At 38.6% G+C, this 25,769-nt stretch overlaps 1 protein-coding gene across 2 annotated transcripts; it reads right to left on the reverse strand.

Moving 5' to 3' along the window:
* Positions 1 to 9,213: 9,213 nt before the first annotated feature.
* LOC311067828 (uncharacterized protein) lies at positions 9,214 to 24,639 on the reverse strand. Of its 2 annotated transcripts, none has more exons than XM_084089967.1 (15): positions 24,335 to 24,639; positions 22,832 to 22,987; positions 18,048 to 18,104; positions 17,783 to 17,838; positions 17,088 to 17,154; positions 16,550 to 16,675; positions 14,993 to 15,153; positions 14,513 to 14,653; positions 14,084 to 14,388; positions 13,387 to 13,525; positions 12,634 to 13,071; positions 12,374 to 12,487; positions 11,494 to 11,631; positions 11,299 to 11,353; positions 9,214 to 11,146 (listed from the first exon to the last, which is right to left on the reverse strand). In XM_084089967.1, exons 2-15 carry the CDS (start codon positions 22,884 to 22,886, stop codon positions 10,722 to 10,724), a joined length of 2,277 nt encoding a protein of 758 aa, XP_083946093.1. In that variant the 5' UTR covers positions 22,887 to 22,987; positions 24,335 to 24,639; the 3' UTR covers positions 9,214 to 10,721. The 2 variants fall into 2 exon arrangements, with proteins under 2 accessions (XP_083946093.1, XP_083946092.1); XM_084089966.1 differs by having other exon boundaries at positions 14,993 to 15,171.
* Between the last annotated feature and the right edge of the window lie 1,130 nt (positions 24,640 to 25,769).

A 25,769-nucleotide genomic window follows, 5' to 3' on the forward strand; every position in this document is an offset into this window, starting at 1 on the left:
CTGAGACAGCGAGACCTAGACAAGACCAAGAGGTCCGAGGCCAAGACAAGACCAAGACCAAAGACCGTCAAGGCCGTGACAAGACCGAGACCAAGACCGGTCTCGAGACATACATCACTAGTGTTAGTCTGTCCAGGGGCGGACTGGCCATCTGTGTGATCTGGAGAATCACAGAACGGCCGGTACTCCAGGACGGCCGGCGGGCCGACCCACCACCCGCCACGCACGCAGTCATCACCTGTTTTTTTCCCCTACTAATCTGTTTCACACTCCAGTACTGTAGGTGGCAGGCACTGCACTGGCTGTGGCCGCCAAGTAAGGAAAAGCAAAGACGTTAGATAGAAGCATAGAAACAAGCAAGCAATATGCAACGCGGCCGCGGGTAAAAAACGGAAAGAAAAGGGTGTGGCTGAGAAGGCGAGAGAAAAAAAAATTGCGGAATTTAGATACTGAAGCCGCTAAATATCGCAAACTAAGTGAAATATTTAGCAGCACAGCCAGCAGCAGCACCTCGCAGTTAAATATTAGCAGCAGTGAAGAAGTGAGCCAGACAGCTATGCAGCAACATGCCACCAGTGATGAGGGACAGAAAGATGAGCTGGTTCCACAGGCAGATCCAGGGCAAGTAAGTATGGAACATGAGAGGAGAAAGAGAGTTACTTGGTAGGGATGATGTTAGGAAGTGATATTCAGGTTGCTACGTTTTTAATGATTACAGTAGTTAAAACAGCTAAACTTCAACATTTTAGCTGTAAAATGCCACATGCAGTAGCTAATATTAAGAAATATGTTGTGCTTTTACTTTTAAAAATGTTGGTAACGTTACAGTTAATGCTTACAAACTTTGGTTACATTTGTAATGGTGTATTTTCATTTAGATGTGGTATTATTATTTGTGCAGTAAGATTAATTACTGCATAAATTAATTAAGATTATTAAGTAATAAATTCATTTTAAGACAGCATGGAATAGATTGTATAATATGCTGTTATAACAGCATATTATATAATCTATTCCATCCATGCTATCTTTGAATAAAACCTGTTGTTTTTTTTAAAATCCATTCGATCTGTTTATTCAGGTTGAGCTTAGACCAAGTCCATTTATATGTGAGAATTCAAGTTAATCTAGAATAATATGCTTTTAACACAACATCTAGTCAACATCAGTGCTATTGCTATAATTTGGATGGTATAGTATCATGAGCCACAATTAAAGTCTTGTGGCACTCATGCCAGGCGTTATTGTTGTTGTTGTCGAGTTTCCGCCCGCCGATTGCTTTGGGCCGGGCCTAGTCAAAGTCCAGGGCCGTTTTTTAGTCCCAGTCCGTCCCTGAGTCTGTCTGTATGAGACTAGCAGTAAACTAGATCAACATTAGAATAACATACAGATCATATTCTGACATTTTATCATTGTTGAACTATAAAACATTGATTAGTTTTATGTAAATGTACTCACCTGTTTAATAAAGTACATGTAGGAGCGGTCGAAGTCTCGGACGTGGAGCTCTCGTTTATATACTGTCTATGGGAGCTCTAGGCATCTCGAAAACACCGCGCTGATATTGATTCTCGTTTTAGTTCTCCTTTTTTTATCCAAAGTCTGCTTGCCATGGTCCATAATGTTTGAACGAAACAACAACAGCGTGCAAATAGACATTGCGAACTACAAAGTTGTCCGCGTCTGTCGCTTTGGTTACTATCAGACGGCTCTGGTTCATAGCTCTGGTTGCCATGGCAGCACGAGCGGAAACCAGAGACAACGCGGATATGACGGCATTGGCGGCGACAAAACGGAAATAAAGAAACGGGACGTTTCTCGAATTAAATTACAAATTTCTCCTGGTTTAAAAGTTGTTGGAAACAGTCGGGATAATGTAAGTACACAACTAAAAAATATATATAACATAGATTTAGTGATTTTTGCTATTTTTAAAGCAAAAAAGTTACATATTGTGCCTTTAAGTGCGTTCGAATATGCCTACTTTCCTACTATATAGTAGGCGAAAACAGTACGTGAAGGAAGCAGTACGTTCGAAACGTCAGTATTCATAAAAGAGTAGGCGAGAAGTTCCCGGATGGCTTACTGCTTCAGGCCAGATTTTCGAGTGCTCAACCGATGGATACTCTTCTATCCCAGGAGGCCACGCGAGGATACGTCATTATCAAACATCGCAGAGATAAGCGACGCGGGTGCTTTCAAATGTGAGTAAACACGGTTCCTTTTGTTAAAATTGCATGTGTTGAACTACTGTAGAGTAAACTGTTGAATTGTTGAAGGTGTAAAGACGTTACACAGTAAAGTATAGTTGTGATTTTGCTGTAAAAACACGTTTTATTATGTATAACGTTAGTTAACAGGGGAGCTCCAGTAAGGACACGTAAGTTACAGTCTCTAAAGTGGATTTACATAAACAGACGCTTATTTTAAATGTCTATTTACATCTGACAGGAAAATCTTGAAATATCACAACATGAAATGGACATCTGAGTGATGAATGTGTGCTATTATGTAGAACAAATCTATAAAGTAACTAAACATAAGTTATCTATTTTATTTGTCTATTAGTAGGCTAGTTGATAAATTGAGGAACATTTATGTTGGATAAAAAGTTAAAACAACCTCAACATGTAAATGTAGTGTTTAGTTCATAAATCACAGAGGTAATGCGAATCTTGTCTGGATGTTACAGGGACAGATGAACAGATGTGTGTTTATCCGGTGGAGAGTGGCTCATGAAGCTTAATTCTGCCATCAAAGGCTTTGAGTGACACTACAGAAATGAATAACAACAACTATTTAAATATTAAGTTTATTTTAATTATTGTAATTATTGTAATTTCAAACAGAGCTATTACATCACTTTTCTGATTCTTGATTTCTGTGCATTTGCTGCAGATTTTTTGTAGTGGAGCAGGACCTACAAGGAAAGATGATGGCGGCATTTGTGAAAAAAAGCGTTTTTGTCTTCTAAATAATACTGAAATCAAATGACATTATGCGGTTGAAATTACTGCTTTTGTGTTATGTATTTTTGTAGGATCTGAAATGTCAGCAGGCTGGTGTGAGCACTGAGGATGAGGAGCCCAGAGCTGAATCCTGGAGATGGTCCCTCCATCACTCCACCTGCCCTTATGAGACCCTCCATCACTCCACCTGCCTTTATTGCCTCAGATTGTGAAGCACAACACAACATGCAACAACCTCCAGCATGAAGGCACGGCTCACCTCGGGCGGTCAGCTGATTCATCAGGATAAAGCCGCAGAATGGGAACCGCTGTGTTGAGATGGCAGAAGGATGTGGGGTTCAGCGCCTGTAGCCTACATACATGACTGTAGTTTGAATAAAGCTTTGTTTCATGTGTTGACTTGTATATGCATTTGTTTATTAATAAATTGAAATATTAATAAATTAGTAAAAGAATGAATGAAAGTCACCATCACACGGTGACTTTCATTCATTCTTTTATTAATTTATTAATATTTCTCATTGTTGTCAGTAAATAAAATATAATTATTTAATTAATGTTTTATTTAATTGTTTGAAAGAAAATGTAGATATGTTCATTATATACACATCTAGAGTGTATTCAATCATGCATAGCTATGTCATATGACATACATTACATTTTGTTTGTTTTATTGAATTATATCATTTTCAGTAAAAAGTAATAATTAAGTATTGGTCAGCATTTATCGTTGTTATTATTGTATGTTTTGGGGTGGGATAGCAATGCAATTCATTCTGAGGTAATATTAATTTTTAATATTAATGATACTTAAATTTTTCGAGGACAAAATCAACAGTTTTCTCCAAAGGCGAATCTTCGCACAGCTGCCCTTTGTGCAGACATTACAAATGCTGAGGAAAACCGTTCTAGGTAGGTCTGTCGAGTTACTGATGTTATGAGGTATGTATATATATATATATATATATATATATATATATATATATATATATGGGTTTGCATACATATGAGATTTTTTACACAGGAAAAAAGAACCTACAAGGTTGAATATCTTAATATATATTTTCTTAAATAATTATAATACATTTAAAAAAAAAAAGAAAAAGCATTTTTTTTGTTGTTGTTATTTATAGGCCTAGGCCTGAGGGATGAAATGAGAGTTAAATTCAACAAGAAAAAGAGGAAAACATAAAGCAGTAAGCCACTTTTACTTGTGGGTGAAAATGTTTGGATATTAAATAAAATTAACAACATATTCAAGAGATGACAATTTTGGGATTTCGTAATAAAAATAAATAATATCGTTAAGGATAAAACGGTGGGTCACATTAGTAGGGTTAAATATAAGAACTTAAATCAACCCTAAATGTATTCACAAAATAAATGGGCAGCAGTTTCTTCAAAAAGACCACAAAATTAGCAAGTTTAATCAATATCAAGATATTTACAGATAGATGAATTAAACGTGTCGTTCAAATCTTTTAAGTTGTTGCGCGTGTGATAACGCGTCGTAGGTCACATGATAACGTCAACATGGCAGATGTCCGGTTCGCATTCATACTCAACGAGATCTGGCTATACCCACTCTTTTAGCGCTCGTTAAGTAAGTACTCATTGAAATTAAGTACCTACTCATTGAGTATGCGGTTTCGAACGCAGCCGATAATTCCGTGAATAACTGCAATTGCAGATTTCGAACAGAGAGGGCGACAAAGAGGAAAAACTACGGACTGCAGCTGTAATTAACAGTTCAGTAATAAAGGGGCACATGGATTAACCTGCTTATGGGAGGCAATGAAGTGCACTGTAAGAAAAAATACATATAAAAATGGAAAATATCCTGGGGAACATCAATAGGGAAAATTCCTTTATATTAACAAAGTCATTGGACCTTATTTGTTACAGACATTTTTTTAGTGTAAAACCCCTGTATCTCCTCTTTATTTCAAAACACTACATGCCTTTCAAAGATACTAGAGGCAACTTATTTTAGGTCTAAAACAGGCAAAGTTGTTACAAAAATATCATCCAAATCACATCAGACCACTGAGTAATATATAAAAGTCTCCAGTTCCCAGCAAGGCTCTAACATAGTGCTGATGTGTGGTCTGTCTTCAGTGTGTAATGGAGTGAATACGACTCAAGTTGTAAAAATTATGATTGGTCAAGGTAAGAGAATCTAAAGGGATCAATAAAAGCTCAGGCAGGCGCAGGCAACATGGATCATGAGCTCCTCTAACTCATGGTCTCTCTCTCTCTCTCTCTCTCTCTCTCTCTCTCTCTCTCTCTCTCTCTCTCTCTCTCTCTCACACACACACACACACACACACACACATTCAGACATTGAACCAGGCATTGGATTGATTGATTGATTGATTGATTGATTGATTGATTGATTGATTGATTGATATACTCACATTTTTTATGTTTACTGGATCAGTCTCACTAAGTCAGAGGTTCTCAATCATGAACCCATGGACCCCCCTCTAGGTCCGTTCAAACTATGAACGATAAAATAATGATAAATATATTAGCGTCCACACCAACAAACAATATTGTTCTTTTTATTATAAGCACACTCTGCAGTACTGTTGTCGGTCACTTTAAATGCTAAAGCCCTTTAAAGTGATTTCAGTGATATTGTTTTTCTGTGCCGTTATCTTTATAGTTGTTGTGTGGACTCGTTATTCTTTTACTTTTGGAACAATTTATAAAACTATAGGCCTATCGTTATCGTCCTTGATGTGAACACGCCTTTTCAGTCAACACGTGGACCTCCTAATGTGAAAATCTGAAAATGCCAGATTTCTTGGTAACACAACATAATTAATAACTTTAATAACTTTGACAAACACAAAAAAATGCATTATGCTAAACTCAATTTACTTTATCAATTACTTACTTTAAAGGAGAACTCCGGTCAATTTTAACATTGAGCTCAGGTCCACAGTCCACAGTAATCAATTGTCGAGTTCACGCGCGTGATCATAGGTAACTAAACCTATGCGCGTCAACTCGACAATCGATTACTGTGGACTTCGACCGAAAACAGGATGTAAATACAGGTATGTGCGCTGGCTGAAATAACATCACTTTTATTCATATCTTTCACATCTACTGCAGTCAGATTCACCCGTGTTCACTCTGAAGGAATCACTCACATGGATGGGCACTTGTAATGACACATCAAGGATGTTAAGAGGTTAAAAGCAGGTTTAAAACTTGCCCCATTGAAGTCAACAGGGTGCAAATTTTAAAAATAGGATAACATGGTGTAGGCAACACCGATTTTTGTCGTTGTTCTCTGTATTGACAGCACTCCAAATTTACAAAAAAATTAGCTCAATGTTAAAATTGACCGGAGTTCTCCTTTAAATATCCTTAAAATCCTTAAATAGTTTGGGTTAATTGCCCCACTACTGTATTGTACAGAAAGATATTTACATCTGGTTTTACTGTAAAGCAACTAAATCAGCCAAGGATTATATAATAAGTTGTTTCTTTTGAATGAATGAATTAATTAATGTATGTATATATGTATGAATGTATGCATGCATGAGGTGGATTGGATATGCCAAATTGACCGTATGAGTGTGTGTGTGTGTGAGTGTGCGTCAGGAAGGGAATCCGGCGTAAAACCTGTGCCAGATATATATACACTAAATTGCCAAAGGTTTTGGGACGAATGCCTTTACATGAACATAAACTTTAATGACATCCCATTCTTAATCCGTAAGGTTTAATATAGAGTTGGCCCACCCTCTGAAGCTATAACAGCTTCAACTCTTCTGGGAAGGCTTTCCACAAGGTTTAGGAGTGTTTTTATAGGAATTTTGACCATTCTTAGAAGTGCATTTGTGAGGTCAGGCATTGATGTTGGATGAGAAAGCCTGGCTCGCAGTCTCCGCTCTAATTCATCCCAAAGGTGTTCTATCCGGTTGAGGTCAGGACTGTGCAGGCCAGTCAAGTTCCTCCACACCAAACTCGTTCATCCATGTCTTTATGGATCTTGCTTTGTGCACTGGTGCGCAGTCATGTTGGAACAGGAAGGGGCCATCCCCAAACTGTTCCCACAAAGTTGGGAGCATGAAATTGTCCAAAATGTCTTGGTATGCTGAAGGATTAAGAGTTCCTTTTAGCTGAAAAACAACCCCACACCATAATCCCCCCTCCACCAAACTGTACACTCTTTCACAAATATTTGTAGAAGCAGTCTGCATGCCTAGGTGCTTGATTTTATACAACTGTGGCCATGGAAGTGATTGGAACACCTGAATTCAATTATTTGGAGAGTTGTCCCAATACTTTTGGCAATATAGTATATATATACTTTCCTGGACCCTCAGTTGAAAACCATGCTTCAAGTGTCTGATCATGCTCCCCACAACTAAACGCTCCTTCCGCTCGTGCGCCTGAGGGGGGTTGATCAGGGTCAGAATAGTATGCAATCAAACTAACCTGACTTTCATTCACTGTGCGTCCCAATGGATCCACACGGTGGGAGAACGAAGAAGATGCAAAAACGTGCACAGAGACTCCATCTCTACTCGGCTGCTTTACACATGAAATGTACCTTTTAGCGGTTAATTTCCATGAAGTTGGAGTAAAACTCAGCACCAAGCAAGAAAGCAGGTTATCCGTGACAGCAGAAGTCATTATACGGAAACTCATTACATACCGTTCACATGAGCAGAGCGTTAAATCACTGGATTGGCTTAAGTGAGGCCTTCAGTGTGGAGACGGATAAATGCATGCTTGATTTATGCTGGATTAAGCTTCTTCTTTGATGGTTATCATCGTTTTACACAGTTCACATGTTTAAGAACCTTTTATCTCTCTGAACATCAAAAACCAGAAATGCAGCAAATAAAAAAATCCCCGTACTACATTATTAATCTTAATTTGCCTGAGTGGCCTATGTCAGATGGAATTTGTTGGTATTTGCAAGAGGTGTGTCCATGTTGTGAAATTTGCTGTAAGCCTGCTATTTGTCAAGGCTATGCATGTTAGAGGGCTATATCATTTAATTTCAAATAGAAAAAAAATTGGCCTACCAACAAATCAAATAGACTCTGACATTATCAGGCAGAACGGTTCTCTTTTTTCAAAACTGTGTCGACCCACTGTCAATCCATATAAACCGTACTGAATAAATAATGCTGTTTTTAATTCGTAATAGTTATAGAAACCATTGCGAGTCACAATATAGCAGCAATGAACTATTGGTATGAAAAGTGAGAGACAGTGGAGTGATATCTAGTTAAGCAGTGAATATATAGAAAAATTGTATCACTCAATGCCACGATTATCCAGAAAGCTGTGTAATAAAATAATGATCTAAAACTATAAAATTATAATAAATAAATAAAAAATCTATATGCTCTAATGCAATGCACATTACAACAGAATCAACAATAAACAACACATTTTTTTAACCTAACCCATAATCATATTATGCCAATGTCTCGTATAAGATGCCACTAATTTGACATATTTTCTTTGATCAAGATGTATATTGAATTTGTCACGTTGTGTTAGTGAGCTCACAGCCCGTGTCAAACATTTTGAGCGATCTATTAAACACATTCAAGTAATTAAAGCACAGAGAAGCTGAAATTCTGCTTTGCAAAAGGTAGCAAATATGAATAATGCATGGTTGTGTAAACTGTATTTATTAGGATCACTGAATAGTTAATCAGTTGGTGTGAATTAATATGATTGGTGTGAAGTGTGTTTCAAATCGGAAAGCAGATATTCTCATAAGGGTTACCTGATGTATACGTTTCATTTCTACCATCCAGCATCTTCAAAAGCCTTCTCTGCTTAGATGATTTACAGCACAGTTTAACACTAACCATGATCTAGACAGAAAGGCAATCAAGCTCCTGCTAAGTTCTGACCATCTACAAATGTAGATTTGAAATGTTGGAAATTAAATGAACTTCACAGAGGCTCAACCCATTTCTAGCAGGAGCGGAGGCGGTTATAGACTGAAACGGTGTGCGAAGATTTAATTGCTGACACCACATTACAGGAACATTATGGGCAGTGAAATGATTCAATGAGGCAGCCTAAGGGACATTTAAAAGAAAATGAAGGCATAGTGATCACCATGATTGCTTAGAGTAATTTCACACAAGGTATACTAAATTTACCAAACGTATTTAATAATGAAACTTTCTGAGCTGAGCTCATCAGTATAACAAAAAAAAAAAAAACATAAAGACAAAGAAACAGACACAGGTGGGAAAATCAATTAAGACTTTAATTTGTTTTAAGTTTACTATAGGACTTTAATGTGGATAGTTGACAGAGTTTAAATAAATTACTTAATAAATATATCAGTGAACATATCTGATCAAACACTTAATATATTTTCTTTTTGTTGGTTGGTTGATTGGTCATTTATTTATTTAGACATGTGGCTTACATTTTGTAGGGTTACATTAAAAAAAACTCATTTGAGAGCCAACAATATCCAGCTGCACAAATGCCGTGATTCTCCAGCACCTGTCTGCATACTGAACTCAGGGCAATATATTTGATTATCAAACACATTGTCCTATTTACACATACACTTTCACATATAAGACTGGGACAGAATAAAGAGTCACTTTCTTTGAACATTTAAATGTGCTGTATCCCTGTTGTAGTAATGCATAAAAGCAACTAGCAGTCAAAAGGTCAAATGTCTGTAAACAACAATGGTAGACAATGTTATATGGGTCCCATTAAGAAAATTTAAACAGTAGCAGTTGAAAGATTCCTTTTTTAACTTTGCACAGTGTTGTTTGGGCAGGCTGATAAATCAGTACAAAAGCCTTTAGATTTTCCAACTTAATTACGTTAGGCCTTTTAAAAACACATTTTCCTCACAAGTTCCTAACCTAATTTATGGTTTCAATCTTGCTGAAGGTGCATATTGGCGTCCGACCAGCATTATTGTACACTGTATTGGTGCTTAAAGGTAGCTTGAGTTATTCTGTCTAAAATCAAAAAAGGATCTGTTGTTAGGCCAATGCTTTTGGGTTAACATCAGTGCTATGATGCACTAGTTCAGACAAAGCAGATCATAATTTGATCCTAAATGGAAAAATGTACACCAGCATAAACAGAAACAAGTGCATTTGGATGCTTTAGGCACCTCATTTATGTTTCATTGAAATTGTAGATACAGAACATGCTGGCACGTGTGTATGCGCCAACACAAACACAAACACACACACACACACAGATAAAGCAGCCAAGAGAAGCGTGCTCACACATACAGGGAGCGCATACACTTCCCTGTAAATACACACAGATTGTTTGAAGCTCCCGCTGCTCCACACAGTTGCCACATGCCGACAGTTTGTCTGGCGCTGAAGCAAGAGGCAAATCAACGGGGAAACCCGCTTTTTTGTATAATTTATAATTAATTTATTTTATTTACTTTTATAAAAATACAAGTCATTGTGAAAGTGTGGCGTTTGTGCACATGCTCTTTGTGGCTCTTTCTGAACAAGTTACCAAAGCATATCTCTTTTCCGTTTCCCTCTTTCTCTCGACATTGCGTGGAGTAGAGGTTAGCAGTCAACACCAGTCAGACCTGTTTGGTCATATCAGTTGACAGAGATGGATGGATGCAAAAACGAAGGAACGAATGAGGATGAGGGGTCGCCTCTCGAGGGTACAGAATTTGAAAGGTGGTTAATTTCCAATCATGCATCCAATTAGCCACATACACATGCAGACACACACTACGCCCCTTCCTCACCATTGCTCCACCATCAAATCGAGGACCCTGTTGACGTTCAGGTCTGAGTCAAGGCCAAAGTCGTTCTCTAAAAATGGGGCGGTTGGGGGCGTTAGCGGGTGTAGGCCAGAGGTCAAGGTCTCCAGCCAATCAGCAGGGTCAAAAACAAGAACCTCAGACCTTCTTTTCCTGGACAGTGAGCTGGATGGTGGAGTGGTGCAGATGGGGGGAGGAGGAAGTGGAGTTGGGGTTGAACCCAGGGGTGAAGCGTTGTTAGGTGAGGGTGGAAGCTCTAAAAGAAGCGAAGAGCACAGAGGAGAGGAAAGAAAGTTGTCTTCTTTTTGGCGCTTGGTGAGCTGTGATTGGTCAGGCTGTGGGGCAGGGGAAGAGCCTGAGAGGATGGTGGTGGCTGATTGGACGTCTGTGATGAGTGAGGAGTTATCTGAAAGATAAGTTCAACACAGGCATGTCAGTATGTCCGGCCACCCTAAAATGTCATCTTGAAAATATATTGTTTTTTGCCATTGGTAAGCAACATCTTTGCTTCCTCTCTCCTGAAATGTTTCAACCACCACTGATTAAAATTTCACTCACCTGAACAACCAATAGTCTCGTCCAAAATGTCATCTATGGATTGAGTAGGGTCCATCTTAAATGGTGAGAGAAAGAGTAGACAGGAAGTCAAACGCTTAGTGCTCATTGTTGATGAACAGCAATCAATACATCAATAGTTGCATAACATAGGTAATTGTGAGAGAGCAGACAGCACACAAACTCAAAAACACTCACCTGCACTCTTTGAATAGCCTCCTGTAGTTCCTCTTCCAAACTCCGGACAGTGGGCGATGCCTGTGCTGGACTGGCAGTGATTTGCATAGGCAAATCAAAGTCTTGACCAATTACATCACAAAGCTGACAGCAGTTCGCCTAATATTAGGAAAAAATACAAAGAATGTAATTCATTTCAATAGTGATATATATATCTGTGCATGTTCTTTTTTGTGTGTGTGTGTGTGTGTGTGTGTGTCTAATATTACCCACATTTATTTAAACTACGAAATACCTCAGTACATCAAGAAGCAATTTAAAAGGATAGTTCACCCAAAAATGCTCACCCTCATGTCGTTCCAAACCCATAAAACTTGCGTTCATCTTCGGAACGCAAATGAAGATATTTTAATAGCTCATATTTTTAGATCAAACGTGCTGTGTAACATACAGGAATGAACCTCATTGGTTATCGCACGTCAAGCAAGCATGCTCGAGCTTCCATTTATCATTATTGATGTGTGCGTTGATGAATGTTTATGTGTGAATAAAAGCCTAAATTCAATCTGTTCAGCGTATAAAGTGTCTCTTCAGAAAATCTGGACTAAACCATTAGTTTAGATTAGTTTTACAATCTCTATATAAACTTTTTGAGGTGTCAAAGTGGTAGTTGCGTAGCTGTCAATGGAGGAACAAAACTTCATTAAAATATTCATACTTCATTTTTATTTCTTCATTTGTGTTCCGAAGTTGAATGGGTTTAGAACGATATGAGGGTGAGCAATTAATGACAGAATTGACATTTTTGGGTGAATTAACCCTTTAATGGTGCGGTAGTATGTCACAGTACTGTCTTACTAGTATGTCCCTGCTTGTCTTACTAAATATTCAAAGTACGTACTTTTCCTTCACCAGTGCAGTACGTAAAGAGCAGTTCCTGTCCGCCTGTGTCTGGTTTCCCTCTGGTGCATCCTGGCTCCTGTTGCAGGAACGAATGAAGGGAATTTCCACACAGCTGGAAAAAAACAGAAGGAATGAAATAGTACATTGAATGCTTAAAGTACTTATGACTAAATAGATTCACCAAAAAAAAAAATCGCCAATATTAGGAAATGCCACCAATGTCCAAAAAATCCACCTATATCAATTATCCATACTCACTTGAGAGTCCTTCGCTACTTCTCTGGGTCTGCTCCTCAACCTCTCTCTCATTTCCAGCTCCACACTAAGTTCATCTACTGGCTGGCCTGGCCTCCACGTGGCACCAGAGGGCATTGGAGAAGAGGATGTATGTAAGGTAGGACTGGAGCCAGCAGAAGAAGGAGAAGTGAGGTAACTGTCACCAGCTATACTTTGCTCCGCTAAACCCGAAGGGTGGATGTACATTGGAACAGACTTGGTGGAGGTGTTTACACTGGAAGGGATTTGGTTGAGTGCAGCAGGGTGGGAGGGTTCTAGTGTGGCCCCTAGCTGGCCAAGTGGGCCAGGGGTTAACGGGGGACGCGGCATCTGGAAAGGACGGAGTCTTTCTAGTAGTGCCGGCTTAGTGCCGGAAACTGGGAGTCCACGTTTCCGCAACTGCTGACGAAGAACTGACACCTGAGAAGAAGGAATACAGTCAATGTTCTATACAAAGCTTGTTCAAACAAACAGTTTATGAAGACCAGATAATCTAGAGCAAGGGTGTCCAAACCTACTTCTGGAGGGCCACTGTACTGCAGAGTTTACCTCCAACCCTAATCAACCACACAAGAACCAGGTCATCAAGGTGTTCATGATTACTTGAAAATAATAATTAGGTGTGTTGGAGAAGGATTGGAACTGAAGTCTGCAGGAAGTATTCCTCCAAGAGCAGGATTGGACACCTGCTCATCTGGATCTAGAGTGAGTAATCTTAGCCAATGATATTCCTACCGTTAGGTCATCAAGGTTTGAGGGGAGTAACTCTGCCTGGTGGATGGGACTTGTATCAGGAGTAGAGGGGTTTGTTGAAGGGGTTCCAGACTGAGGGGAACTTTGAGGTGTAGTTCCAGAAATCTTCGAATGGTTCTCACTATTAGTTAGATGTATAGTATAGGTATATAAGTAATTGTTTCCTGATTGCTATTCAGATCACAGAGTAGAATCTCTTAAGCTGGGTTTGCACTGTACGATTTCTACGCTAGCTATGATTTTGCTCTCTGAGACAAATTTTAGGGATCACAAACGATTTCTCCTCATAGGGTAAAACCATCAGTCTTAGATCACATAGCGCTGGCTTACACTACACAACTTAAATTCAGACTTTTGCCCCAATTTTGCAGTTGGGGCAAGTTGATGCTAGTTGCCTTGGGTCAGAGCCAGTGTACACATTTTGGGAGCTTAGAGTTGACAGATTTCACATTGTGTATGATGGTTACAGCCATCTAGTCTGAGGATTTCAAACCCCCACTCCACCGACCCAATTTGGTCAGTGGCTGCTCTGATTATACAGTCTAACATAAAAAAAAAAGATCTTGCCCAGTGTGCCATGGCTTTTACTCAAGATGACTGTAAAAATCGTGCAGCGTGCTCCCGGCTTTAGTTGTACAAATCATGGTCTTTTTCATGGGTGCTTTATTTGGAGGTTTACCTGTTTGTCACAGTGAGCTGTTGTTGCTGGTTAAGAATTTGTAGTTGTAAGTACACTTGCTGTTGTTGCAAGAGGTGGGAGTAAGAGGAATCAGTGGTCGGAGCCTGACTGTTGTTATTCTTTTGCGAAACATTTCCGGCTCCGTTTCCAGTCCCAGTCCTTTGATCTGGGGGAATGTACTGATGGTATTTCAGCTTCCTCATTTTAGGTTTGGAATCGCGAGGCTTTCGTGGCCGTGGAGGGCGGGATGAAGTTAAGGACCCACCCAGAATGGAATGAGAAGATGGAGCTGGAGGTTGTGCTGTCTTGAGGCATACAGAAAAAGAATGTGAGTACTATAACTTGGAAAAATGACATGGGGAAATAATGAATGATGAAATGGGGCGAGTAAAACAAATCATTATTTCAAATCTATGTGTGAATGCTTACCTTTGGCAGCAGTGGTGGTGTCTGGGAGGGCATGTACATCCCTTTGGGTCTCCCAGTCGTTGATATGGAGTTTGACCCCGTTACTGTCATGGTCATTGGTTGGCTGATGCACTCGGTTGCCGGGAGCAATGCCAATCTGCACTGTTTTGAGAAGATGAGTTGATACTGGTGAAAATTCTGAGCAACTATCATCCAGCCATTTAACCTGAACCTAAAGGTAAAATTTGCGTAATTTTTGCACCACTAGTGGTACGAAACAGAATATGTTCATCCTCAGCTGTTTTCCATCAAACACGGCAAACAGATAGCAACCAATATCACCACATTGGTTCACCCACTGTTGCAATGTTTGGGTGGTAGGGATGCTCAAATGAACAGAGAAATATTTTGATAGCTCCACAGTTAACAAAATTACACACTTCATCTTTAAACTGAAAAAGGGCAAAACGTCTAATATTGGGTGTTTTACACCTCTTATACCTGTGCATTGTTTGGGCTGATCGGCGTAGCAATAGGTGACGCATCACTTGGTGATTGGTCACCTCCTTGCCCAGGTGATGATGAGAAGCCAGGAGATTGGTGCATCCCGAGTTGCTCGGGAGATGCAGAGGCAGAAGAGGAGTTGTCATCTTCAAAGACATCTGATGGCAAAGAAGCAGCTGAGGCAGAAGAAATGGTGATGTGTGAAGCTTTTCTGCAACAATTCTGGGTATAAGTTAAATGTCATGTGGAAATGTGAAACTAATAGATAGTAATGCAAGTTTTGTTTACACATCTACACCTTGTCAGAATGTATATTTTTTCAGAATCAATTTTATAATTTTCTTTATTTAGACAGGATAGTTGAAGAGTTGGCAGGAAGAGAGAGACGGAATGGGATTGGAGAGGTCCATAAGGATTCGAACTTGGGTCATCCGAAGCGCAACCAAGCTACGTGTCGAAGCACTGCCGGCTATTGGCATGAATATAATTATCATTAATACACTAGGTACACTATAAACTTTACCTGTAATAGCAATGCACAAAACATTTTTTTAATGCTGTTCAATGTTTTATGTTTTATGTGATTTGTACTTCATTTGGTGTGATTTAAAAAAAAAAAATTGGAAGTCTCTAAGTCAACTGATCTGATCAGGGCTGCTGTTATGAACAATTTGGTCTGCCCGCTGAATCAAGTCTGCCTAAGAGCGAATTCCATTGGCTGAAAAAAACTTTTAATTAGTATTTTATGGTATGGGACTATGGTATTTTATGATGTGTGTACCATATGAACTGTTATTATGCCCATTAAAATTATTATATAATAATATATAACCTGAAGCTATATTTTGAGATTTTTATGGTTATGTTGTACAAGCTAACCACTTAACATACAAGCTTAGCATATCGCTAACCGATTAGCCTTCTTGCTTAGCCTGTACCCTAAAATGTTCCACTTTATGTTTTTTTTATATTGTCTCTTTTGCATAAGTTTAACATCTGACTGGTGTTTTTACTGTACATATATGCACATATATTATGCTATGAGTGTCATCCACACAAATTGCTGATGCCAATAATTGTGTAATAAATATTCATTATAGCTTTCCCTCTTTAGTCACAAAAAATTATTTGTTAAAGGGTTAGTTCTCGTCGCTTGATAAACTTAAGGTTGAGCCACTGTAGTCACTTGGACTATTTTAACGATGTCTTTACTAACTTTTCTGGGCTGGCGGATATCAATTACCTTGCAGCCTATTAAGGAGTGAGCCAGCTCTCAGATTTCTTCAATTTTAATTTGTGTTCCGAAGATGAACGAAAGTCTTACGGCGTTGGAACAACATGAGGGTGAGTAATTACTGACAGAATTTTCAATTTTGGGTGAACTAACCCTTTAATCACAAAACACTATGAGAAATATGATCTCAATTACATGTTAATATTACATAAGAGAGTATTTGTTTGTGTGTGAGTGTTTGTCTATGACTCTATAAAATATTTAGTTTGAGTTTATGCTATTTTGTGAGGCATCAGTTTCAGTTATTTTCAATGACTCACTGTTCTCTAGAGGCAGAATATGCCTCTGCAGGAGTTCAAGTGGTCCAGGCCGACTCTGAATTTTCTCACTAAGATCCTCAGCCAGACGAGCCTTCTTCTGCCTGTGAGCTCCACTATAACTCCTGTCTGTGAGTGAGAGACAATACGAAGAGAGAAAGTGAAAACAAGAAACGGGTGAATCAGAGAGAGAACAAAATGAATAGTGAAAGATGGGGAATGTAAATGGAAGATCAATTGCTCTGCTTTATAATACAAGAGGAGAAGAAGAGGAATATTTTAAAGACAGATATGAATGATTTTTCACAAAAGAATTTGTTGTTGGATAATCCAATTCAGGCATTCAGAAAGCTACTGATAATAAGTGCGGTACAGAAGGACCTTCAGCTGAATGATTTGCAAACACAAAGAGCTGTTTGATGAATGGGCACCGCTAATGGACAAACCGCTCATTCCAGCTTTAAGGTTACACCTTTGTTTAGTTCTGGTGTTGGCTGTAACTGAAGGTCATGGATTATTGGAAAACTCTCAATGGCATCACCTGGTGCAGTTTGAGCAGTCAGACCACTAGGGGGCGACTTCTGAATGGCACCATCTTCTGTCTGACGCTGCATTGGGAAACAGCCCAGTCAAATCAACATCAGAAAACATCAAGTACTGTAAACCTTTATTTCTCCAATAGTTCATGAAAGATAGCACACGGGTGAAGTTTCTGAAAAGAACTAATTGTTTGCTTTTGGTGGTAACATTCTCCTGTAAGACTACATTTTCCCTCCTGACAGTAATTATCTTGAACCAGCTGCTGTTTACTGTCTTACAAAACATAATTAACTGTGCTAACAGTGTTTCACAGCTAATACTAATAGTTTGCGACAGTAACTAGACATGTAATTACAAACATTAAATTATGCTAAAGAGGTTGAAGACCAACTCATGTCAGTTATCAGACCGTTTTTGGCATCACTGAGTACTTTGCTTATCTACACTGGCACCCTGTTTCACATCAGTCTGTTTTCATATAAACCAAAGGCATACACATACTGCTGCTGGAGTGTGTCAAGCGTGGAAGCCATTAGATCCGACCATAGTTTTAGTTTGGAACTTCTCCCTCAAATTAACTTTGAAAAGGTTTCAGTTGCATAATCAGCTATTTCATGGAAACATATATTTTAGTTTTGTTTGCTGCTAGTCTATATTTGCCAATTTCTCCTGAAACATAGATAAATAATGTCTCACCAAACCACTGCTGACTTCTTTCTCTCCAACTTTATCAGAGACAGAGGCCTTTGTACCTATAGAGCACAGAGAAATTAAGAATGAACAAAAAGACAAGCTGTTATAAAGCTATTATTTAGAATTGGAAATGCATAAAGAGAGCAGTCCAGCTGGTTTGAAAAGTGTGAATCAAATATATTATGATTGTCCTGCCCCATAAGGGGAAATTTCATTGACTTTCTGTGGCCAAACACAATGATCAAAATTCATAAAGACACAGACTCACCAGACTCTGCATTAAGTTCATTCTGCTGTCTGCGGTTCTGTATTCTCAACTGCAGGACTGAAAAACATATACTTGTTTATTATTATGCAATAAAAACAATATCTGCAATGCTTTATTTAAAATACAGTCTCTGTGTTTCAGAAAACTTTTATGCCTGAGTTTCCCACCTTGAGGAATGTGCAGTGTTACCCTGTGGATCATATAGCTCAATTTATGACTGTAATTTCACCACTCGGTTGATCATAAATGAGTTAGATATGAAATAGGCACTGCAAACATACACTGTTCCCTAAAACATGCAATCACTGTTTGTGGCACTTAAAACAAGTTCTGCACAAACGAACATGCTGGAACCAGCAGGTGAATTACAGCTAGGCCAGAGGTGGGAGGAGTCGCTTGTCCCATGATGCACCTCTGTGCTGAGTTTTGAGATCTGAGAGTGGACGTGAGAGGAAGGGGGTAACTATTTATCCCTCTGAATGTCTATTTCTGTATCCTTCCCATCCCCCACCCAGCTGTCTCTCTCTCTCTCTCTCTCTCTCTCTCTCTCTCTCGCTCACTCGCTCGCTGACTGTCTTTCGCTCTGCTCTCTCGCTGTCAATCGTGCTAAGTAAATTCTTCCTTTTTACTTTACTCTGGAAGAGAATTACATGCTGAGTGGCGTCAAGCCAAATCAGGTTGGAATTCTGGGATTAAAAATTTACTGAGTGCCACTGCAACTTATAGTAATGACGATAACTGGTGTGCTCTGATCACATAATGGCAGAGATGCATAATGATAGTTCAAGTTTTGTTCACTACTAACTGTAAGCCGCTGATATTACTATTATATGCCTGAAAATCAGTACATATCAAAAAACCACTTTCTAATTCACTGTATAATGACAGGTTAGAATTAAATTAGTTTTGTTTTCTTACAATAAATAAAGTAATATAAGGTCTCTATTACATATTCTACTATATAAATGAAGAGTTCAGATGCAAAAGCCTCTAAGTGCCATCTGAAATTTTCTTTTAGAATGATCATTTTTATCAAGCTCGTATATTTAAGTTCAATAATTTCACTTAAATGACAATTAATAGGTAATTTTCATTGCCATTTAAGTGAAATTACTGAACTTAAATATACAAGTTTGATAAAAATGATCATTCTAGAAGAACATTTCAGATGGCACTTAGAGGCTTTTGCATCTGAACTCTTCATATATATATCCTACATATATATACATACATATAGAGAGACATTCACACAGAGAACTTTCCTCTGTACAAAAAATAAATAAATAAAAAGTTTTAAAAAGGTTTTAGGATTAAATCATTCTCAAATCATCAGTGAAGCAATAGAGGGACAAACATCAACTTTTCACTCGAACCGTTAATCAGTGTTTGAGCCCAACATTTCAATATTGTGTAAAGCCATAGTGTGCAGGAATGAGAGCATTAATATGTCGTTATGTACTACCCGTCCCTACCATCTTTCAGCAGTTCCTTTCTGTAGTATTTCTCTGCATTAAACAGCCCTACTGTTGTGGTTGACTGGTGCACTTTTACTCCGTTCTCAGCTACTGAACTCTTTCAAAGTGATTGTTGGCTTCTCTAAATATCCTTCTTGTTTGTGCAGAAAGTTTAGCGGTTGACCTTTAGCGGCAGCATCTGGGCAGTTTAATGAAGCCTCCTTCCTGATAATTGAGCCAAAAGTGCCCTCTGATACATCCAAACACTTGGATATGGTTTTGTACCCTTGTGCATTTGTTTTACATTATCTCTGACATCTCTGACATTGAAATGGTCTTTACTCTTCATTTTTACAGCTTGTCGTTAAGATTCACAACCTGAATAATATCTGTTTTTTTTTAATGTAGTAATTTTAATAAGGTAATTGTGTTATCATTAGGTTTTTCATTCAGACCTGAAAAGAGGAAAACATTGAAGGCTGCTATGTGTAGAATCAGATTTTGTTTTCTTTCTTTCTTTCTTTTTGGTGGAGCCTAAGGCTGCCACAGAGACCAGTGTTATTTCTCAGGACACCAATTTCACTGATATCTGTCAGATTAGCAGTGTGGTATTAAAAAAAAGGAACAAACAAGTAAAATTTAAAATGAAATCTAATTTTAAAAACAAGCTTCAGTGTTTAGAAACAAACAACATAGGGCAATATTTCAATATATATCTTTAATAGTTACTTTTAATAAGAAGTCTATATCATATTACATCTTTGGAATCTGGTTTTCTAAAAAAAATAATGTAAAATGTGAAACAATGTCATTATTTAAAATAATACAAGATCCCTCCATGGCTAATTCAATATTTATTGCATAATCAACACATGATGAAAAAACTAGATCAATCACCTGGCAGCCTGTAAAGCAATAATGAAAAAGAGACATATTTGTTGCCAATGTAATCATTTAAATATACAAATTTCATAAACATAGACTAAATTCATAGATATTGGCAAATTTCCCTATGTTCATCCTCACACTAGATTAAAAAAAAGCAATAATTATAGCATTAAGACTATAATTTAAATAGTCAATGAGAAATAAATGACAATTTGTTATAAATCTTAAATGTTTTTACATTGTTTTCCAAGTGTATTTTATACATTTACCCTTTGTTTACACTATGACTCAGGATTTGCCAGGGCAGCCATCTTTCTCACAACACAACACAACACAACACAGCATATCCAAGGTCACAGCTGATCCAAGGGTCAGTACCAGAGCAAGACAAGGTTCTTCGCATTCTCCTTGCTGTCTATACATATGATCATCCTTTTTTAAATTACAGTCCTTTTTAGGATATTAGCTAAACTGTTTAAGTTTATAAAGTGTTATTTCAATGCACTTTTGATGGAAGAGTCTTGTTATTACCAAAGAGTGCTGCTGGACATTTGTCTGAGAATCTTGCCAGCAGGATGTTTAGGGAACCCAAGAAGAGAGGGCACCGCTTTTGAAGGGGTTCCAACCACAGATGGGAACCAACAAAGACAATCTGTCCACTGTCCACATGTCCTTCAGGGAGGACCACACTGCTGGCCCCATTTGTACAATATGGGGAAGTGCGAGAGACCGTGGAACCTCATGAAGACGTGTTGGTTGGTAAAATTTCCAATCTCCACATTTTATAATGTGATGCATTGAGAATGCACAACAGGTTTGAATTGAACTGAATTGAGAATGTTTTTTAAATTCCAGTTGTAATTAACTGAAATTCATATAACTCCAATAAGTGTTAAGTTTAAAAAGAAAAGGAAGGTTTGTCAAAAAAACAAGATTGGTTGACAGACTTGTCCGAATGTTTACAGCTTTAAAAAGGTATAGATTAAACACAGTTTTTAGTTACATAAAGCTGCATGAGTAGCTCATTCAGAAAACTGTATTCAAGCAAGCACCATCAACTTATGGGGCCTGTTCCATAAAGTGCGGCAGGAAAATTGGGGATTACAGTCCAAAACCTGATTTGAATTGACCTAACAAATCAGTCAGGACTAAAGCGGTTCCATAAAGGACAATTTAAGTTCACGCAATCTCACTAATTTGACCCATGTTCAATGCGTCAAGACCATTTGATGTGCACGTTATGCTTAATTAAGCAGCCCTAAAGGTCGATCATTGATCAAGTCGATCCACTGTGGCTAACTATATTTTGTGCTGTTTAATGCATTTTAATGCTTTTTTAATGCATAACTTACATTTCACAGGTATATTTTTCATCTGTAAATGTTAGTAGAAATACTGTTTTTTTTTTTTTTTTGGACTGATAGTGGGTAATAGTCAAATAATGGTATGCAAGAGAGTCAGTGGTAATATCATTTTGTTCCTGTCGGTCAGTGTTAAGGCCGGGACACACCAAGCCGATGGCTGGCCGTCGGGCCGTTTTTGAGCGTTGGTCGGCTTATTTTTTTTCGGTGTGTTCCACACCGGTGGCTCTAGTCGGACGCCATCTGGGTTTTTAGGGCCGTTGGTCAGCGAGAGAACTCTGATTGGCTGTTCAGCTTAGCGAAGGAGTCAGTGCACAAATAAAATCGAAAATGATGAAAGCGAGCAAAAAAGTCAAGACGGTACAGACAGAAAGCTGTTTTAATTTTACGTCATCTTACCTGAGCATTCGAAGGCACAAATATTTTCATAATATATTTCCATGAGCCGACTAGAATGAAAAAAGTGATAAGCGTGATCGATATTTAAAATGGTAAACAAGCGCTGCTTTGTTTATGGTTTGTATATCTGCAGTCCTAGTTCCGGTTTCCCTTTTTGAAAGACGATTATAGACTATTGATACCTGCTGATACAGAAAAATAATAACTTACACACAGGCGCAGAAAACACATGATAATTAACAGTTGCCTGTAGTCCTTTTGGTGTTGTCCAGATTTTTGGCCGGACGCAGCCGACGAGAGGCGACAACACAGTCAGCTTTCAACACCGCTAGTTCTTTGACGTCAGCTTGGTGTGTCCCAGGCTTCAGATAAACTCTGCAACAACTTAGCCAAGTCAAAACAAGGCTTAGCCAAATCAACTGACAATGAGTCAGACTAACTGAAAAAAGCCTGGCTTGTTTGGTAAAATTGTTTTATGGAACAGGCCAGAGGCCTGTAAGACCAGCTATATTCACAGAGGTTTGCAAAGCCGCAAAGAGCTTCACTCAGACTCCATCACCAGACCAGCCACTGGGAGCATCATCTAGAACTCACATCACCAACCAAAATAGACAGACAGCTACACATGTTGGCTTTCAAAACCAGCTTGGATACAGTCGTGTGAACCTTCCTTTGTTCTTACCTGAACGGAACTTATTGCGGATGAGCAATGACCTCTCAGACGCCAGCAAGGTCATAATGGAGAGATAGCAGAGGAAGAAGGTGTGGGGGCTTTAAAGAAATGTCTTCCTCCTGCAGGGCAGATACTTATGATGATTTCTTACGCCCTTTCCTCTCCCTGAAGAGAAAGAAAGCAAAGTCACAGGAGGCCTGAACTTCTCTTAGTCGCCATCAAAACGGCAAAACACCAGAACCAAACAACTAGCAAAGTCTGTGTACGACTGACAGAAACAGGGGGAATCAGAAGCTAACTGCTATTCTAACAGTATATCAGAGAGAAAGTAAACAGCATTGCTTAAATCACAGCAGATTTCCTTCTTTCTATGCAATGAACAGACACTAGCGCTTTCAAGTTTCAAAAAGGAAGCAAAAGCATCAAAAGTGGTTCATACGTCCATGTTCCAAGTCTTCTGCAGCCATACCATAGGTTTGTGTAATAAACAGGACATTTTTCAATTTGTTATTTAAGAGAATCTTGGCATCTACACTAGTGGTCCATGGCATGTTCTTATAGAAGTAGAGACTAAACAAATCATTCCTTTGAGCCAGATCTTTTTAATGAATCCGTTAATTTGATTCACAAAACCAGTCTGAATCATTTGTTTATAAATCACTTGCAGCGAGTAACATCTCAGTGGTTTAAAAACGACTTCAATTTCTATCCGTTCCTCACACAAAGCTATCATGTGGCTTCAAAAGACTTGGAATACAGTGCAAAAGTCATGCAACACTTTTACGGTGCTTTTTAATCCTTTTTTGAAACTTTAAAAGGTTAGTTCACCTAAAAATGAAAATGTGGTCATCACCCTCATGTCGTACCAAAACCACAAGACCTTCATTCATCTTTGAAAACAACTTGATTCATATGGATTACTTTTGCAATATCTTTATGAGCTTTTTGAAGTGGTATACATTAAAAATCAGGTTTCTGTGGTTTCATTGAAAATATATTTATTTGTGCTCCAGACCCCATTGACTGTATTTGCATGTAAAAGAGCTACATTTTTTTTTATAAAACATTCTGTGTTTCACAGAAGAAAGTAAGTTACACAAGTTTGAAGTTATACATGAGGTTGAGTGAACATTTGGTTTTCATTTGGATTAACCATATTTTTAAACTATTCCACTGGGAGGAATTTTTGCCCAACTAGCCAAGGCTAAAATGGCTTGTTGGAGCCTATGAAAGTGAGTGTATGTTCAGAGGCTTGAGTTACAGAAATTATTTGTTATTATTTATGTGCCTTAGAGTTGGAGTTCAAGTACCTTTCACTGTACATCTCTCTTTAATGTTAATCAGAATGCACTACCCACTGACTAGAAATACTGAAGCAACAAATTGGCCTTAGATAAAAATCACAAAAACCTCTATTGTCAAACATACACACACAGATGCCTTCACAAAAGAACACATATATTCACAGATAAATGTATAAACACAATAGCATGAATGAAAATGAATACTCACAGTCAGACTGAACTCCCCCGAGTTTTGTCAAGAGTGGCGTTGAACAGAGATTAAAGTGGAGAGAGAGAGAGATTCTTGTGATTGAGGTGGAAAATGAGGGCAGAACTTGAGGCACGCTAAATCGGGGCAACGCTCAATGACAAGGTTGTTCCTTATCTTCTTTTGCGCCTGCTTGTTCATTCCCTTCCACAGGTGAATCTAGGGAGAAAAGGGCCCTGTGTTTCTTCCTCTTTTCTTCCACGCAGAATTCACCCAGCACACCTCGTTCTATCTCTCTCTCTCTCTCTCTACCCCCACACAGAGGAGTTGAGCCAACTGTGTTGGGCTATCAAAAGAGCACCCTGACGTCCTGCCCCTGCCCCCTCACCCCCCCCACACACACACACACACAGACACACAGACACACACACACACACACACACACACACATTTGCTGATAAATTCATTGTGGGTGACACTAATGGGTGGGTAACTTGCGGTGTTCCCTATCTCCTCTTTCTCTGTCTGGGGTGACAAGGCCAGACCTTCCCCCACAGGTACCTAAAGGAGCTTGTAAAAGCTGGTGACTTTCAGCGGCACATTATGTACAGTATAAAAGCTACAGACATATGACGCTGCTGGATCAGAAAGGGATACGGAGAAAGAAACTGTATTTCACTGCATTCAATTTTTCATTTTTATTTTAACTCAACTTTTTTATTGGGAAGCTTGACTTTGTGAACTGCATTCCTATTCATGAAAAAGGTCAGTAATGCAGACATGAGGTCTTAAAGGGATAGCACACCCAAAATGACAATTTTGTTATCATTTACTCACTCTCATGTTGTTCCAAACCTGTATGATTTTCTTTCTTCTAATTTTGGGAGATATTGAGAAAAAATGTCCATACATTTAAAGTCAATGTGGTCCAGTGTTGTTTAGACCCCAATGTTCTTCACACAACTGATTTAGAACAACATCAGGGTGAGGAAATAATGACAGAATTTTCATTTTTGAGTGAACTACAATATACTCTAAAGTCTAAATGATGAATTTGCTCCATCAAAAGTTATGTACGTATAAATATAGAGATACATAGCATGTAAAACATCACATTAGCCAAGAAGTTCAATTTTAATCCACAAACATGCAAATATGTTTGTCTATGAGTGAGAGACGGGGGCCAGGGGAAGAGGAGGGGGTTGGGAAAGGGAGATCATTACTGCACCACCTGTTTGGTGGCTTTGACAGACAGGTTGGTGTGTGCTGCTGTATCAGCAGGTCACAGACAGCCAGCCACTGAGAGAGAAAGAGAGATACAAGAGCAAAAAAAAGGCAGAACAGTCCAAAACAAGAGTTACAAGTTGAGTGCACAACAATTTGTGTGAGACAGACAGAAGAAAGATAGAAGAAATGCACACAAAATTGAAATCTGTTCACAACAGCATTGAGCAGC

The sequence above is a fragment of the Abramis brama genome, assembly GCF_963993115.1.
Source record: "Abramis brama genome assembly, chromosome: 17".
NCBI lineage: Eukaryota > Metazoa > Chordata > Actinopteri > Cypriniformes > Leuciscidae > Abramis > Abramis brama.

Coding starts and splice junctions, on each gene's coding strand:
- LOC311067828 (XM_084089966.1), bottom strand. CDS start 22,886: ATGACCTTGCTGGCGTCTGAGAGGTCATTGCTCATCCGCAATAAGTTC. Junction 18,105..22,831: donor CCGCAATAAGTTCCGTTCAG/GTAAGAACAAAG, acceptor TATGTTTTTCAG/TCCTGCAGTTGAGAATACAG. Junction 14,654..14,992: donor TCAGCCCAAACAATGCACAG/GTATAAGAGGTG, acceptor TTCTCAAAACAG/TGCAGATTGGCATTGCTCCC.